Below are 19388 nucleotides of genomic sequence, written 5' to 3'. Positions count from 1 at the left end.
CTTTACTGCATGAAAGGAGGCCCGTCAAAACTGTGTGGAGTTTTGCAAACTCCACACAGACAGTCACCTGAGGTGGGAATTGAACCAAGGTCCCTTGGTGCTGTGAGGCAATAGTGCTAACCACTGAGCCACTGTTCTGTCTTACGTCAGTGAGACAAATGAGTAAGTAATCTGTTTAAATGATAAACCAAGAATGCTGGGAGAATCCCCTCCTCTTGAATTTTAAACCATGTTTGAGACCTGCAAGGCAAACAGGGTCTTGATTTAATATCTCATCTGAATGGTGGCACCTGCCTTGGTGATGGCCATTTCCTGCAATATTCTGTCATGCTGCTTTCTGTACCAGAATCAATATCTGAATATTTACAAAATCAATTGTACTTACAAATTCGTGTGGAAGTGCAAAATGCCCTGCTACTGATCCAGTCACAATATCAAGTCATGTCATCAAGCATCACTCTTAATTGCAACATTGGCCGATCATCTGATGAAGTGGGATGTATTGAGCAAACGCTGAGCGCAGTGGGTTCAGTAATTAGTCTAAGTTTAATGGAAGTGCCTTGCGTTGCTGTCATATAAGACCAGCAGAACTGTCTTGATGAGCTTAGTGAGCTACTGCTGTCTCTGGTGAACCAGCTCTCTAAGTGATCTATCATTCGATCCTAGCAGTTAGCACCATTAGTTTTATTGCAAAATTTTAGATACTTGCATAGAATAGCTCAAACTGTTTTGCAAAGAAAACAGGTGAGATTGAGGTTGGGGACTGAGCTGAAAATGATGGCTGTGACTTGTTTAGAAGGGATCCTGAAATATCTTGCTGGGCCTGTGAATAATTTGATTTGATTGATTGTTGTCACATGTACTAATATGCAGTGAAAAGTGTTGTTGTATGTGCTATACAAGCAGACTGTACCATACAAAGTGCATCAAGGTAACAAAACAGTGCAGAATACTGTGTTACAGCCACAGAAGGTGCACAGAGAGAGATCAATGGTAACATTTGAGGTCCATTCAAAAGTCTAATAACAGCGGGGAAAAAGCTGTTCTTGAATCTCTTTGTGCCTGTACTCAAACTTGTATACCTTCCACCCGATGGAAGCACATATGACTGGGGTGAGAGGAGTCTTCAATTACATTGGTTGCTTTCCTGAGGCAAAAGAAAGTATAGACCGAGTCAATGGATGGAAGTCTGGATTGCATAATGGACTGGGCTGGGTTTCACGACGACTCATTGGAGATTAGGGAGGGCTCACACAGCAAAGTTCTGGGATAACTCATGGCAGGGATGAACAAGAATAATTGAGAAACTAATCCTCCTTTGTGTGAGTGGGAAAAACTTCATTTACATTACATGTTGCAAAGATTACAAGTTTTAGATAAAATCCCTCTTGGGAAAACTCAGCAGGTCTCCCTCCACAGATGCTGCCAGACCTGAGTTTTTCCAATAATTTCTGTTATTATTTCTAATTTCCAGCATCTGCACTTTTCTGGTCTTTTGCTCTGTATTCCTATCACCCTGTCTGTAAGAACGTTGTAAATTAATTTTCCCCATTTTTTTTCTAACATAGTAGGGGCACTTTTCTCTCAATGCCTCTATTCCCAGGCTTTGCCTTTCTGAAGATTGTAGCAGTACATTGATAAAGTTAAAACTGTAGTTGGATTTATTTCACACAGTTGGAAAAAGGAGAAAGTGAGGACTGCAGATGCTGGAGGTCACAGTCGAGAGTGTGGTGCTGGAAAAGCACAGCAGGTCAGGCAGCATCCGAGAAGCAGGAGAATAGACGTTTCAGGTATATATGATGCTGGTGTGCTTACAAACATACATGGGGAGATAGAATCTCTTTATCCTTGCAGATTCTTCAATTATCAGCAATTTAACTACACAACAATCAAGGAGCACCAGTTTAAAAACATCAAACACACACGGAAACAGAAATAGCTGGGAAACCTCCAGCCTGACAGCATCTGGAGAGAAAACCGAGTTAATGTTTCAAGTCCAGTGACCCTCCTTCAGCACTTCAACTTCTTTAGCAATTTATATTTTTTGTTTTTGAGTTTCAACATCTGTAATTCTTCGGGGTTGTTTTTAGTTTAAAAATGTCCTCACTTTTGAAATGGAAGCCCAGAAGACGAAAACGAGATTTAACGGTCAGGTCTTCTGAGGAGGGTTTTCTGAAATGTAACTTTTGCTTCACTCTTGAAAAAATAAGGCTTTACTTGGAGAGCATCAAAACAAGTTGTTGCTGCTTAGGCCAGAGATTTCTCCTTTGAAATCTGTTGTCAGGGATTTTGATATTGTCAGTAGATGTTGTATGGAACAGTGCTGATCCCTGAATTGTCTGTGGTTCAACTGAGTTCAACTCTGTTGGAGCCAAATGACATGACACAACCTACTAGGGGGGAAGCTGCTACCATTGAGACAAAGCCTTGTCTTGCAGATAGCCATCTGTCTGTGGTCCATATCTCGAGGTTAAATAGAAAGTTATTAATACATTCTTGTAGGATGGGTGTAACTCCATTGTGCCAGAGTTTCTCTTGGAGCTGATCATTTCTGCAGCAATGAGTGCACAACAGTTAACAATCAAGACCCATCGGATGCTACATGGCTGTTGGTTGTCTTGTTAATGTTGCCTTCAGAATAGCTTAGTACCATTTTCTCACTTTCTCTCTGTACCTTTTTTGATCCCTTTTTAGTTCTAAGAACGATATTCAACGGTCTCAACTACTTTATGTGGAAAAAAATTCTGTGTGGAAATTTCTCCTTATCTCAGTTGTCAGTGGCCTACCTCATTTCATTAAGCTGAGAGCTCTGGTTCTGAACTTCTTGATTGACTGAAATATCCTTCCTAGCTGGACCCCCTTATTCTTGCAGTCCAATTCCAGCCTAATCGATCCAGTCTGTCTTTGTATGTCAGTCCCGCCATCCCAGGAATCAGTCTGGTAGAAACTTGGTTGCATTCCTTCCACGAGGAGACCAAAACTCTGCACACTACTCCAGGTGGGCTGTCACCAAGGCCTTGTCCAGTTGCAGCAAGGCATCGAGTTCTCTTGCCATGGAAGTCGACAAAGGATTTGCTTTCTTCACAGCCTGCTGCACCCGTTTGTTTAAGTGTTCTGTATCGCCCAGTAAATAAAATCTCTCAACATAGAGGGATTGGTTTCACAATCTTCAATTCCTCATGAAGTCTTAGCGTTACCTGTACAGCAACACTTTGTCAATAGTTCACTGTTTGCTTGGTTGAGCTGGTTCTGCCTTGTGGTCTTTGAGTTTTAGAATTAGTTCTCACAATACTTTTGAATGTCAATTTTTTTTTTTAAAAAAAGAAAATTGTTGACAACTTTGCAAAGAAGGAGAGAGAGAAAAGATTGTAGCTAACTTCAAAGTTTCTTTGCTTCTCTATCTCACAGGCTGTTTAAGCTGCACTCTGATCAATCAGAGGTTTGTTGCTGTACTGAGCATTCCTGGACCCATAACAAATAGCGCTACTTTGTCCAGATTTGATGCCTCTGAAACGTAATGCTGGTCCGTATGCATCAGTTACCTTTACTTGTTTTCCCAAAACTGCAAATAAATTCTGTGTTCTCTCCTAAAACAGTGTCCGTTTTTCAGATTTTCAATCCATAGTCCCAAAAACAATAGAGATGTGGTCTCTTACAGTTGTCTCACTGTCTGTATCTTTGTCTAATACAGAAGTGAGTGTCGCAAATGTGAACACTTTAAAGATTTCAAAGTCCAGACCTATGTCTGACTTAAAAGTTGCAAGTGTTAACTGCATTTACCTTAAACTTAAAGGACTGAATATTTAGCTTCTCTGTGCAATTCTGTATGTAGACATATAGGCTAGGTTGATATTTCAGTGCATTATTGAGGCACACTGCCTGGCTGTCTTCAGGTGGGTTTGTTTTACTGTATTCTGTGTGGTTTTATCTGATAAAAGTTACATGATGTCACTTGGCTGTGACTACAGGAAATAAGAGTACCATTGCAATTTGGGCATTTCATTTACAGATTAATGAGGCTTTAAAGGGCTTTCAGTTTGACTCAGTGCAGATTGGAACCAGTACGTTGCTGCTGCAATTCATACATCTCCCCAGTGGTATAATACTGGGTGTGAAGACAGTCATTATAGATCTACAGTGAGTAATTTTGTGGAAGAACATAATACAATAGGAGATGCAATAGGAATTGGTTCATTATGCATTTGCAGTGGGATATTTAGGAGGTGCTAAGTGTTAGCAAAGATTAATAGTGGGACATTAGGAGTTCGGGCAAGAGGTATTGGAGAGAGGCCATAAAGAAGTGTTTGTTTAGCTCACTGCAATTTATTGTGAGCCCTGATTTGGGGTGTGTCCTGATTTTACTGAAAGAGCAGAGGAAATTCCTGAAAGTCGTCTTAATAACCAGAGAAATATTCGCACGTGGTCCTGCTGATGTGAAAGTTCCAAGAAAGGCTGTTTGTTCCAGCAGCGTGACTGGTATCAGATGTGCAACAGGCCAACTCCCAAAAAGGCTCACCCAATTCTGTCCTTCTGCTATCGGTTTCCTCCAGACTGCTGTTCTGGCTCAGATATGGCATGCCAGCTACAAAGGGGAGACAGCTGTATTGCAACACATTGGCCCTTCATGATGATTGATTCTACCTCGCTGGCTTACTAATGGTGGGAAGGCTCCTGATTACTCAGCAAGCTAATCTGCTGAGTAATGCTACACCAGTAAGATGCTGCTATCAGTCCCTGTCTGTACTCAGAAGATTTATAACATGGATACAGTTCATTCTGACCATACTTGATCATGTTTCATGTGCCTTTTTGACTGTCCTTTCTTCATTTCACCTGATCAAGATACCCTTCGTACAGCATCTTTGTAGATGTAATCATGGTTTCTCAACACTGAAAGAGACTCTTCTACCTGGGTCTCTGGATTAACAGACCAATGATAATACCACTATTTACTTGAATTACATTTTCCAGCATTTCGCCAGTAGCCTTGTTTGTTACTGCATTTTGAGTGGTCATCTAAACACTTCTCAAATGTTGTGAAGGTACCAGCCTCTGCTGCCTTTTCAGACTCCCCCACTGCCTGCAACCCTTCTCTTGACCAGTTCCCCGATTCCTTCCCCGGCTTCCTAAAGTTGCTGGGTGACTCCATCTAAAATCATGCTGTCCAAGTAATGTTCAGTCTCATGTATGCACCACTGTCCTCAAGCCTCTGGTCAAGCTCATAAACCAAGCGCTCAAGCTATTCAAATCATTGGCACTTCCTACATATGTGGTTCTCCAGACTGCCAGGAGCCTCTAAAATCTTCCATAAACTGCAAGCCTGCAACATGGGACAATGAGCTCCTCTATTTTATCTTTAGTTAAAATATTTATCGTAAGTTTAAACCAATTAGTAAGTTGCTTAAGTTTCCTTCTGTAAAGAAGCTTAAGCTCTTCCCTTTCCTTAATGCAACTTAAAGTATCTACCAATCATCGCTCATGTCACTTTAGTCAGCCATTTTGAATTCTGCTGCTCTGACCTGAGCTTGATTTGAGCCATGATTCTCAGGCACTTATTGAGAATCTCCACTGCTGCTGCTACTCTGACTTCAAGAAGTGAGGTTGCACCAAGATTTGAACTCTGTCCAGAGTGCTCATCAACAAATCATGGAAACCACAGTCTCCCTTGTGAAGCAACTCTAGTTTGCTGCAAACACTTGTTGCAGAAGTTTAAAAGTTTTTGAACAAGTTTTTCCGTTTCTGTTAGATTTATTAGTTTATTTATATTTGCTTGGTTGACTCTTGAATGACTGTGATTCAACCAACCCTTCAGGCAATATGTTCCAGACTTGTGGTTTCCTCTTACTGTCGCAAGGTCGGCATTATCACAACTCGTGATTAAAAAGTATTTCTATAATCTATTCAGAGACGTTATGACACACCTCCAGAGCAAGTGGGACTTGAACCCAAACCTCCTGGCTCTGAGGTAGAGACACTGCCACTGCCCCACAAGAACTCTTCGACTCTTGCTGCATTCCAGATTGATTTGATTATTTGAATGAGTTAATTGACTCTTTATTTCTCCAATTTTGGACTCGCCCACAAAGGAAAGGATGTATTTTTGATGTAGAGTAAAAAAGGAAAAGGACGGTTTTAAAACAGTATTACTCCATGTTTTGAAAGGAAGTAATCTGTCAGGCATTGTGAGCACTGTACTGTTTCAGCAGTTGTAGGAGAAGGTGCAGACAAGCTGGACCAAGGATGTACATAAATCGATTTGAGCAGGCAACAAGTATCTGACTGGTCTGTAGCCTTAATGATCGTTATGACAATGGCTGCTTGCCAGTCAACAACTATCCGATTGAATCGCAGGTAATTGAACAGTTTGAGTCTGGAACAAGGCGAACAGAGAAGCCTTTAGATCTCCGTCAGCTCAAGAGCTCTTTCTGTTCTCAGCAGTAAAAGCCACTTGAAGCCTGATGAATACAAGTTTAGTTTTCAGTTGCTGTAAGCTATGGCTTTTTAAAATCAGATATTTTTGTAAGTGTGAGCCAGTCATCCTGTGCTCCTGCAAATATGTGGAAGTATCTGGAGAAGGAAGACCATGAAGCAGCGTTCAGCAAAAGAATTATCTCTGATCTGTCAACAGAAACCAAGCTGCCTTCCCTGCCTTTTCCTCACCTATAAACACCCATTTAATTTTCTGCTTGTGTGTAAGGGAGAGTTTATATAGGATTAGAGTTTTAACTTGTAGTTATTTGCTGACTGTTCACAATTGTTTACCCGAAGTTAGTCAATTTAGTTATAAGTAATAATAATCATTATGTACAGAACACCCACAATGCTGCTGGGAAGGGTGTTCCATGATTGTGACCCAGCAGCACTGATGGAGCAGTGATACACAGTATTTCCAAGTCAGGATGGTGTGTAACTTGGAGGGGAACTTGTAGGTACTGGTGTTCCCATGTACCTGTTACCATTGTCCTTCTAGATGATAGCAGATATTGACTTATAAGGTGCAGTCTTGGGAGCCGTGGTGAATTTCTGCAGTGCATCTAGTAGATGATATACACTGTTGCTACTGTGTGCTGGTAGTGGAGGGAGTGATTGTTGACGGTTGTGTGGCTGAAATGCCAGTCAAACAGGCTGCTTTTCTCTAGCACGTCAAGCTACTTTTATGACCCCTTCACGTGCACTCTAGATGAGTATATTTATCACAATCCCTGAAAGTTTGGGTAAAGATCGGCTAAGATATGAAAGGCGGATGAAGTGATGGGTAGTGCAAGTTGATGGGGACTGTCAGTGTTGGAGTAGAATGTGTTCAGGAGGGTGGGGTGTCAGGAATATAGGTGTGGCCAGTGAATAGTGGGGCTGTTTGCGTTTGACCGTGTGTTGATAAGGACAGTGTTGTTTATCACTCCTCCCAATTTAGGGAAATTTAGCAAGCCTTTCATTTATACAGCAGAAATATAGGACTTTTGCAACAGTGGTAGTGTTCTTTCCTCTGGGTCAGAACCCTTGGATTCCAGTCCAGGATTGGGTGGCACAGTGGCTCAGTGGTTAGCACTGCTCCTTCACAGTGCCAGGAACTTGGATCCGAATCCCACCTCGGATGACTGTATGTCTGTGTGGGGAGTTTGCACATTCTTCCCCTGTCTGTGTGGGTTTCCTCCAGGAGCTCTGGTTTCTTTCCCACAATCCAAAGATGTGCAGGCCAGGTGAATTGGCCATGCTAAATTGCCCATAGTGGCATTAGTCAGAGGAAAATGGGTCTGGGTGGGTTGCTCTTTGGAGGTCGGTGTGGACTGGTTATGCCGAATGACCTATTTCCACACTGTAGGGAATCTAATCTAATATGTCATAACATGCACGAACAGCAGAAGGGTTAATCTTAAGATGATGGTTTACTATTGAATTGTATCAGCTGTTTTGTCACAGAAGCAGTTGCCTGTTTGCATGATTTACTGTTCCTATATGTAGTACAAGCAGAGACAACATGTTTGAAGGAATTGGTTAGGGATATGGCAACCTTTGCTCTCTTATGCAGCTTAGCAGCCGGTTCAGAGTTCTGAAGTAGGGTCACTGGACCCAAAATGTTCACTCTGCTTTGTCTCCACAGATGCTGCCAGACCTGCTGAGTTTCTCCAATTTCATTTTTTGTTTCAGTGTCATAGCTTCTCAGGTTGTACTTGAGTGGAGTTTGAACTCCTACTTGATTTGTGAGAGAGGGAGTGCTTTTAATTGAGTTAAACTGAATTAAGATAAGAGAGCTGCTCAATGATCCTGCAGCCTTTCAAATGGACTCAGGTGGATTTGTCTACAATGGGCTAATTGATCTCATTTGGATTCGGTGCCAGAGGTTCAAAGTTCACATTGATTTTGGCCTTTGTTGATTTTCTAACATCTTGCCCATTGTTTTGGCCCGTACATGTTGTATTTGATCTTGATCGTGTGAGTGGAGAGCACAACGCTGTCCCAGAACCTCAGCATTAATTTCTGCAACCTATTGGCTTTCAGAGTTCAAACTTGGATTATGTATGTGTGTCTGAATCTCACCTACAGCTTTGTATCAATGAATGTTGACAAAAGACTGTTTCCTCCAAAAGCCATATTGTGTAACAGACTGCGTAAGAAATATAAGTACGTGTGTCCATTCATTCTCTTTGGCAGTTGTGCTATTAGGAAATGTCTTAAACTCAATTGAAGACTCCTTCTGATTCAGGCTGGAGTGTGTTGTCTAAATACAAGTTCACTATTTGTACACCGGTCATATAGAATCATAAAATATTTATTATAATGGAAGTTGTAATCACAGCAAAATCCCAGTGTGGACTCTTAAGATCCCTGCTCTGGTTAATTCATTCACAGCCAGGGGAACAGTGGGAACTCCATCATTTTAATTAACATGCTCTCTCGGTATGGGTAATGCAGATAAGGTTGCATTTATTGTCTACCTGCTGAGAAATAACTAAGCAGTTTCCTAGGTCAGTTCAGAGGGGATTAGGAAACTCTACATAGTTCAAGTCAAATTGGACTGAAACGCCAAACCTGTTGTGTTTCTCCAGCACTTTGTATTTATTTCAGATTTTCAGCATCTGCATAATACTGCTTTTATTATCCATGCATGATACTAGCCAGTTAATTAGGCTTTCACAACTATCCAGTAGCTTTTGCTAGTATATCTTGTGCCTGTTCATGAGTTTACTGAATGCAATATGTTATCAGAGTGGGGTCTGAACTCAAAATATCAGTGAGTTGCTAGTCCTGTACCAAAACCACTGTTCCAACAGATTCCTCCTCAATCTAACCTGGTTCCCTGCAGACCCAGGTAATCAAACCTGAACCCATACACGTTGGATGTCCCTGTGAGCTCTCCACTGTCTCCTGGTCCTTATGCACCCTTTGTGAGTTTTATCATATCACATGATACCTAAAATGTAGATTGCTCAAAAAGGAATTTGCTTCAATCTTCCAGCTTGACAAATTGGCCACCTTGATGGTTCAACTGTGGAACAGTGAATTTGACAAAAGGGACCAGTTGACCCCGATAGCTCAGCGATATTCTTGGGTATCTCCATTGTATGATTCCCCTATACATGTAGCAAGCTAATTTGTTAGCTGTTTGTATTGTTCTGACTAATTAACATGTTAACACAAATCTAAAGTTGGGTTTGATGGGACTCAAATTGGCAAATTCTACTTGTGTGTACTTCTCTTGTACTCCAGCTCAGTTACACTTAAGTAATGTTCAGTTAGAATGTGGCAGTGTAGTGGGGTAGACAAGAATTTAGCATACCATGTAGATCTTGGATATAGAGTGGATTGATTAAAAGGTTTTATATATGTATATTAAGGTGAAAGTTTTAAATTATTGAGAGTTCAGACTGACCTTATCACATGGACACATTTAAAATGCTTCAAGGTAACCCCAAACCACAACAGACAGAACCCCACACTATCTAAGTTCAGGAGCAGAGTAATATTGATGTATGTAGCTGTGTTTGCTGTTTATGATCGTTTACTCAAGTTATTTAACTACAATTTGTTGGATTTCTTTTTACTGTGTTGAAATGATTTGGTAGTACCAAGGCTCACTGTGCTGCAAGAAAAACTGGAATTGCTGGAGAATTCAGCAAAGCTGGCAGCCTCTTTGCAGAGAAAGCATTGTTAGTGCTTCAGGTCCAGTGACCCTGCTTACTCCATGCTGATGCTTGCTGTTATAACATATAAATGTTCCTCTTTAGCATCCTGTGGCTGCAAAATGGACTCTCTGGGATAGTCTCTGGGAGCTGCTTGCAGCCTCCATACCTTCACTAAAGATCATTACGATGTATGAAGTTAGCGCTGGCTGCTAATTTAACTGGAGGACATCACAGCCCTGGATTGTCCTTGTTTGTATGTACGTGTGTTCTAAAGAAAAGCATAAATAAAATTCCAGAGTAAGTCTCTGGTCCATAATTGGGATCCTCTGGCCAAGGCCAGTAGTAGTAATGGTAATCATGGGCGAAGGAGGAGTATAGTAGGATAGTGGTTTTAGTACCAGACCAGCAATTCCATGCTTTTTATTCTTTTGTGAGATGTTGCTGGCATATAATGCCAATCCCTAATTGTCTTGACTTGAGCTCAGCCGATTCAGAAGGCAGTTAAGAGTTAACAATGGTTGCATGAGCCATGGTATAGAGTCGTGTGTAGATAAGGACAGCAGATTTAATTAGGTTTTCACCATTAAAGACTAATTTACTGTTCTGTGTTTATTAAATGAAGTTAAACTCCTCCAGTTGCCATGGTGCGATTTGAACCTGTATTCCCAGAGAATTAGCCTGGGTTTCTGGATTACTGGACCAATGACACTGCCACCATATGTGATGTTGAATTAAATACATTTGTAGAAAATTAGTGGCATCAGAAAAAATTACCATGAATGCTGCCAGACTATTATGAAAACCTAATTGGTTGGGTAATGTTCCTTAGGAGCTGTACCTGTTCTGTCTTGTACGCAGTTCCAGTCCCCCACAGCACTGTTCCTAATCCCCTCTGAATTGACCTAGGAAACTATGTACAGTAGTTATTTCCAGGAGACAGGTAGTACATTCAGCTTGAACAGCATCACCCATTACCCACAGTGAATTCATTAAATCCATCATGGTTCCATTGTTGACCTGGCTGTGACTGGCTAACCTAAGCAAGGATAGAACATGGGGGTGGGGTGGTCTTTGCCCTTTATCTGGGTCTGATTTGATTGTTGGCCCCATTATTGGGAACTCAACTATGAGTTTTGATTTTTTTGTGCAATTTGAAATAGTGGCTGATGGAAACATTGAGCTTGCATTAGTATCAAAAGCAGTGTCTGCTGACAAGTAACTTGTGCTGTTTCCTTTTTCCAGGATGCTTTTGTACAACTGTATGGGAATAATGCTGCTGCTCGGAACCGTCAGTTGCAGGAGTCTGTTGTAAAATGGTTTATGGCAGTAACAGCTGTGGGTGCGACTTTGGCCATTGCTGCGTTCTTAGCCCGGAGAAGGTAACGGCAGTGAGACTGCATTAAGAGGCAAGCTTTGGTCAACAGCCATTATATTGGAAGAATATCTTAGCAGAATGGCATGGCCATGAAAGCTGCATCGATAGATCTCTGCTTACTCCTTGTGTTGGAACACTGTCAGCTGTTTATACATTGTGTATTGTGTATGTGTACTCAGTTTACAATTACAAAGCATTCATGCAGGTGCTGTGACAGAAACAGAGATTATCTGCAAGTAAATGAACTACATCAGTAACTAAAGCTAACTTTATCCAAGATAATTGAACCTGGAGTGCAGGCGCTGACCAGCAGCTTATACAGTGAAGATCTCTATTCAGTGACATGGCTCTGTGCCGTATTGGCAAAAATCCACAAACACGGCAGCCCCCTCGCTGCACTGTGGTGTTAATTTTAAGATCTATCATGTCTGATGTGACTGAATAGTACAGACGAGTCAGACTGCACAGAAGAAAAGCCAAGTTGCTTGGATTCCAGAGGAGGAATGAAGTTAGAGTGGCCTGCAAGAAAGCTGCTGCTTGTTCTGGAGATGCCAATGGCCTACTACAGCTCAAAATCAAAGGAAATGGTGGGCAACACCCTCAACTGGAACCTGCTGGGGATAACCGAGGCAATGGAGCAGAGTTTTCCTGTAACTGAAGGCTGACTGACATTTTATTTATACCAAATTTTTAAAATTTTTGTTACCTGCTGGAATATTGATGTGGTGCTTGAGTGGGGGTGACCATACAAAGCCTGTCTCTGATGGGCTCCCTGATTTCTGGCATTGTCTTGATGGTATACTGTGGGAGAGTTTGATCATCATGTTTGAACTGAAGTTGAAGCTGCCACTGCTTCTCAGCAGGAATGAAAAAGCAAGACTTCAACCATTTTGACAAGATCATTTGGAAAAGGTTTTGCGGCACATGGGTTGTCCATGTTCCTTAAATGCCTCAGAATTATTTTAAGAAGGTTTTCCGCTGTCATGTGTGGATGCTGAAGGCGTGACTACTAGTCACTATTATTCACTGTAATCATTCCTTTTTAATTTGCTGCTCACACCACATTAGAAGCGAACTACTTTACACAGTCTTAAAATTTAAATTAAAATGACTTGTTTTTAAACACAAGAGCACTGACTTCTGATGTTTTGTTTTTGCCTTTCCTTTCTGATTCTGTTGATGGACAATTTTCTGAAGAAAGCATCTCAAGCCACACAGTAACAGGTGTGCTTGGTCAGGAGCAGGAGACCTAATTGCCTGTGTTTCTGGGTCACAGAGCAGCAGAATTCTAGAATCTCACAACGATACAGCACAAAGAGGTCATCTGGTCGTCTTGGACCAGCTCTTTAAAATCTAACTAGTCCCATTCTTCAAACTCTGACTTTACAGCACTGTGGAGACATAGACCTGTACAGTGTGGAAACAGATTCCTTCAGTTTGACTTGTTCATGCCAACCAGACATCATAACTTAGGCCAAAGGCTGGCAAATGGGACTATATCTCTCTAAACCCTTCCTATTCATAAACCCATCAAGATGCTTTTTAAATATTGGAATTGTACCAGCCTCCACCACTTCCTCTGGCAGCTCATTTCCTACATGCACCACCTCTGTGTGAAAACATTGCCCTTAGGTTCGTTTAAATCTTCTCCCCTCACCGTAAAACCTGCCTCTAGTTTTGGACTCTAACACCCTGGGGAAAAAACATTGTCTATTTACCCTATCCATGCCCTTCATGATTTTATAAATGTCTGTAACATCACCCCTCAGCCTCTGAAGCTCCAGGGAGAATAACCCTAGCCTGTTCAACCTTTCCCTATAGCTCAAACCTTCCAACCCTCGTAACATCCTTATAAATCTTTCCTGAGCTCTTTCAAGTTTCACAACATCTTTCCTATAGGAGAGAGACCAGAATTGCACACAGTATTCTAATAGTGACCTAACTAATGTCCTATACAGCCACAAAATGACTCCTCAACTCACTGACCAATACAGCATACCAAATGCTGCCTTCACTATCCTCTCTATCTGGGACTCTACTTTTAAGGAACTATGAACCTGCACTCCAAGGTCTCTATGCAGCAACACTCCCCAGGACCTTATACACTTAATGGTAAGTCCTGCCCTGATTTGCTTTTCCAAAATGCAGCATTTCTCTAGCTATATTAAAGTCCATTAGCCTCTCCTCAACCCATCTAATCAAGATCCTATTGTAATGTGAGGCAACTACTTTCACTGTTCACTACACCCCCAATTTTGGTATCATCTGCAAACTTACTAACCATACCCATGTTCAGATCCAAATCATTTACATATAAATGAAAAACAGTGGACCCAGTATCTATCTTTGTGGTACACCTCTGGTCACAGGCCTCCAGTCTGAAAAGCAACCCTCCAGCACCTTCTGTCTACCTTCGAGCCAGTTCGGTACCCAAATTACTAGTTCTCTCTGTATTCCATATAATCTAACCTTGCCAACCAGTCTCCTGTGGGGAACCTTGTCAAACGCCTTACTGAAGACCATATGGATCATGTCTGCTGCTCTTCCCTCATCAATCCTCCTCGTCATTTCAAAGAAATCAATTAAGTTAGACACTCTTTCCCCCACACACAACCACATTGACTATCCCTAATCAATCCCCATCTTTCCAAGTACATGCAAATCCTGTCCCTTAGGATTCCCTCAAACAGCTTGCCCACCACTGATATCAGGCTTGCCATTCTATAGCTCACTGGCTTTCCCTTACCACCTTTCTTAAATGGTGGTACCATGTTAGCCAACTTCTTCAGTCTTCTGGCACCTCACCTGTGGCTATAGATGATACAAATATTCTCTCTTGAAAGTTACTATTAAATTTACTGCACCATGTTTTCAGTCAATGCAACCAAGATCACAACTTAAGTATTTTTGTTCATGCATCTAAATCTTCTGCCAATTAATGGAGTGTTGCCAGTGACTTCATTGTTTTCTTGTGTTTATTTAACATTGAGTACACATTTTTTTGATTTGAGATAAACTAATCTGGAAGAGATTGGTGCTGAAAACATAAGATGTAGGAGCAGAAGTTAGGCCATTCAACTCTGAGTCTGCTGCACCATTCAATCATGGCTGACAAGTTTCTCAACTCCATTCTCCCTGAAAGCCTTCATCCCCTTGACAAGAACCTATCTATCTGTGTTAAATACACTCAATGACCTGGCCTCCACAACGGTGGCAATGAATTCCACAGATTCACTGTTCAATGGCTGAAGAAGTTCATTTTAAAAGATCTTCTCTTTACTTTAAGGCTGTGTCCTCCAGTCCTGGTCTCTCCTACCAATAGGAACATCTTCCCAACATCCAGTTCATTCTGTAAGTTTCAATTAGATCCCCCCCTCATCCTTCTAAACTCCACTGAGTTTAGACCCAGAGTCCCCAAACATACTTCAAATGTTTACCTTTTCATTTTGAGACCATCCTCATGAACCTCCTCTGAACATGCTCCAGATCCAGTACACCCTTCCATAGATATGGGGCCCAAAACTGCACATAATACTCTAAATATGATCTGACCAGAGCCTTTTATATAATAAATGCCATTATTGCATTTGCCTTCCTAACTCAACCTGCAAGTTTACCTTGAGAGAATCCTGGATTAAAACTCCCAAGTTTCTTTAAATTGAGAAAAAATTCCCAAGTCTGAAATGTAGAGAATAATCTATGCCTCTACTAAAGTTGTATTCCATCTGCCATTTCTTTGCCCACTCTCCTAACTTGTCCAAATCCTTCTGCTACGTCCCCACCTCCTCAATGCTGCCTGTCTCTGTACCTATCTTTGTATTGCCTGCAAACTTAGCCAGAATGCCCTCTGTTCAAATTTCTAACCACATTTGGATTTACCATGACATGGATCGCTTCTGGAGGGTGTAAGACAGCAGAAAGAGGGGTTGGCTTTGTGGAGGATGCCTATGTAATTTCTTTTGATAGTCATAGAATCCCTGCAGTGCAGATGGAGGCCATTTGGCCCATCGAGTCTACACTGTCCCTCTGAAAAGCATTCCACCTTCTCCCCATAACCTCACATCTACCACCTAACCTGCACGTCTTTGGACCGTGAGAGGAAATCAGAGCACCTGGCAGAAACCTATGCAGACACTGGGAGAACATACAAACTCTACGCAGTCACCCAAGGCTGGGATTGAACCTGGGTCACTGGCATTGTGAGGCAGCAGTGCCAACCACTAAAGGAACAGTGCTCTGAAAGCTTGTGAATTCAAGTAAATCTGTTGAACCATAACCTGGTGTCGTGTGACTTCTGATACGAGTCCTACAGTACAAGAAGCACCAACCTATCTACACTAGTCACACTTGTCAGAATTTGGCCCATTGCCTTGAATGTTTTGACATTTAATATGCTCATTAAGTAAATGTTTAAAGTTTGGGAGGTTTCCTGCCTAAAATACTCTTCCAGGCAGTACATTCCAGATACCGACCACCTTCTAAAAGGTGAAAATCTTCCAATCCCATCTAAACCACCTGCCCTTCACCTTAAAAATTATGCTACCTTGTTCTTAACCATTCCTGTTAAGTGAAGGATTATGTTCTGTCCCCCTCAAACTTAGAACATAGAAAAATACAGCGCAGTACAGGCCCTTTGGCTCTCGATGTTGCGCCGATCCAAGCCCACCTAACCTACACTAGCCCACTATCCTCCATATGCCTATCCAATGCCCGTTTAAATGCCCATAAAGAGGGAGAGTCCACCACTGCTACTGGCAGGGCATTCCATGAACTCACAACTCGCTGAGTAAAGAATCTACCCCTAACATCTGTCCTATACCAACTCCCCCTTAATTTAAAGCTATGCCCCCTCATAATAGCTGACTCCATACGTGGAAAAAGATCATCTGAAGCTTCCCTCACACCCACCTCAGTCCTGAACATTATACCCAAAAAGTTGACTTCTCCATCTCCTGATGCTGCCTGACATGCTGTGGTCTTGCAGCCTCCTGCTTGTCTACCTTGGATTCCAGCATCAGCAGTTTTTTGACTTTAATTCTTTAGATGGCAAGACTGTTCTATGAAGTGAGATTGGGCAAACTGGACCGTATTCTCTATTGTTTCAAAGAATGAAATATGATCTCAGAAACTTACAAAATATTTCAAGGGGTAAATATCACAGATACAGGCTCCTGATTGGGAAGTCTAGAACTGGGGTACACAATTTAAAAATAATGTAATGGCTACTTTAGTTCTAAGTGCAATATTCCAAAACCAAAAAGAATTCCCTTCTCTATTCCACATCGGTTTTGACTTAGCTGCGGCTTCAATTTCCAGTTTTAAGACTTTGATAGCCTCATCTTCATTTGTCATATAACTGAGCTTTCAGCTTCATACAAACCTTTCCCAAGTTATGGGTGTTACTCCACGCTCCCACAAGAAATTTTAGAAGCTTCTATCTGAAAGCCTAAAGCATTATGCAGAAGGGATGCCCCAATGGTATTATTACTAGACTATTGATCCAGAGACCCATGTATTGCTCTGGGGAGCCACATTTGAATCCTGCCTGAGCAGATGGTGGAATCTGAATTCAAAAATCTTGAATCAATAGCATAATGATGATCATGAAATTACTGTTGTTTGTCAAATAAATCTGTCTGTCCACCAATGTTCATTTGAGAAGAAAATTGCCACCTGTCTGGCCTATATGTGACTCCAGACTCAGAGCAATGTAATCGACTCTTAACTGCCATATAGGCATTATATGCTGGCCTAGTCAGCAATACCCAAATCTCGTGAATGAACAAAAAACTACAGATTACCTTTCCCACTTGTAAATTTTCCTTACATAAACATAACCTCATTATTCTAGAGTCTTTCTCCAATTGTGTTTTAAAAGAAATCACCATAGCTTCAGAAATCCTTACAGATAAATCAGCAAAACACTTTAGATACACACATCAAATCCACTTACCACTAGTTCAAATTCAAAATCTAAAACAAATTGTATCAAAATATGCATCAGATACAATACTTGCCATGATAGATAGCAACGTGCCAACTCCACAAGCACCAGGTAACAGTCGTCTCAAACAACAATCTAATCATCTTCCTCTCCTGCTAGCTTCATTTCTTCCTTATCCCAGCCCAGGACTGCCAGCATCGCTTGACACCCTGTTCCCTCCAATTAGCTGGCTCTATCCAGCCTCAACTTCCTTGCCCCCAAACCTGCTCCGGCCTCACCAGCTTTGCTTCCTTCTCACTTTATTGGCCGAACTGGTAACATCCTCAAAATACATCCTATGACATAGCAACCAGAACTGCACATAGTACTTCAATTGTGGCCTAACCAATGTTGTACAATTCCATTGTGACCTGCTTGCTGTTGTATTCAATGCTTTGATTAACAAAGGCAAGTATCACAAATACATTCTTATCACCTTCTCCATCTCTCCCGCTGCCTATGAACTGGACCACCAAGGTCCCGCCGATCCACTGTAATTCCGAGAGTTCTACATTTAATGTGTACTCCCTTGCCTTGTTGATCCTTGCAAAATATCACCTCACTTTTCAGGCTGAAGTTCCATGTGCCACGGTTCAGCCCATCTGACCAGCTCTTTTATATCACAGATAAGGCTTACCTTTTGGCTATGTATCAGATAGTTTTGTGAGATCTGCAAACCTTCCGATCATACCTCTGCCCCACTTCTTGGGTACAGAACATACCTCTAATGTTCCATTGTTGTTGAGTAGATGCCAATGTTGTAGCTATACTGGAAGAACTTGGATAGAAGCATGGCAGGTTTTGGAGCAAGTTTTCAGTATTATTGCTAGATGTTATTGAGGGTCTAAAACGTGAATACAGGCTGAGGTAACTAGTTGTCAGGAACAACCACTTAACAGATGCTCTTAATAACTTAAGCGATAATAAAATGGCTTCTCAATGCAAATAACATGAAAAAATGGCTTCTAGGCTGCAAATTGATAATTCTGCTAAAGCTGCATAAAATGGTTTTTAAGTTACTAACTGCTAATTCTGGTATAGTTGCATAAGTGACTAACCACGGTCTGCTTCAATAGAGATTAAGCGGACGATGTACCCTTTAAAGCATAGAAATAACTCAACTGGCGAACACATTACTGGCCATCCTAACTGATCTTCCGATGGAGGTGCAATGGCTTGGTTAGTGAGAGAAGGGTGGCCAGAGTGTTGGAAAAATAAAGTTAATTCCCAGAAAGATCATTGGACTGAGTAACTGTCAAATAAAGTAGTATTGTGTATTGATTGGTAATTGTTTGAACGTGCTGGAAAAGCGCAGCAGGTCAGGCAGCATCCAGGGAACAGGAGAATCGACGTTTCGGGCATAAGCCCTTCTTCAGGAATGGGGAAAGTTTGTCCAGCAGGCTAAGATAAAAGGTAGGGAGGAGGGACTTCGGAGAGGGGCGTCGGAAATGTGATAGGTGGAAAGAGGTCAAGGTGAGGGTGATAGGTCAGACTGGGGTGGGGGCGGAGAGGTCGGGAAGAAGATCTCAGGTTAGGAAGGCGGTGCTGAATTTGATGGATTTGACTGAATTATATATAGCGTTAAGGTAGCTGACTAGCACAACAACACTTAAGCGTATATCATCCACTGCTTTTTCTTCACTCGGAATATAAGCGAAGCTAGTAAAGCCTGGCAAAGTTACAAAACAGGGCTACTTGCATGCCAAATAGAATAAGCAACAATTGATATGCAGAGATAAGCGATTCCACAACAAACAGATCTGATCCATGTTCTGCAGTCCTGTTTGCTGATGACTGCACAATCTTCAACGTCATTCATGACTCCTCAGACACTGATGTAGCCCATGCCCAAAATGTGGACAATGTCCAGGCTTGGGCTGACAAGAGGCAAGTAACATTCACATGATAT

The 19388-nt window shown here is 41.7% G+C and overlaps 1 protein-coding gene across 3 annotated transcripts in view; it reads left to right on the top strand.

The window, feature by feature from the left end:
- The window catches only part of LOC122559982 (apoptosis regulator R11-like), a 33283-nt gene extending 20659 nt beyond the window's left edge, over positions 1–12624 (top strand). For 2 of the 3 annotated variants that reach the window (XM_043710105.1, XM_043710106.1), the window contains one exon: positions 11364–12624. In XM_043710105.1, coding sequence (XP_043566040.1) covers positions 11364–11504 — 141 coding nt within the window. In that variant the 3' untranslated portion in view covers positions 11505–12624. Of the gene's footprint in view, positions 1–79; positions 1791–11363 lie in introns of those variants that run through there. The other variant, XR_006314612.1, reaches the window with a different exon arrangement.
- Positions 12625–19388: the final 6764 nt, after the last annotated feature.

The sequence above is a fragment of the Chiloscyllium plagiosum genome, chromosome 20, assembly GCF_004010195.1.
Source record: "Chiloscyllium plagiosum isolate BGI_BamShark_2017 chromosome 20, ASM401019v2, whole genome shotgun sequence".
Lineage (NCBI taxonomy): Eukaryota > Metazoa > Chordata > Chondrichthyes > Orectolobiformes > Hemiscylliidae > Chiloscyllium > Chiloscyllium plagiosum.
This window is presented reverse-complemented; position numbering and strand designations above follow the sequence as displayed.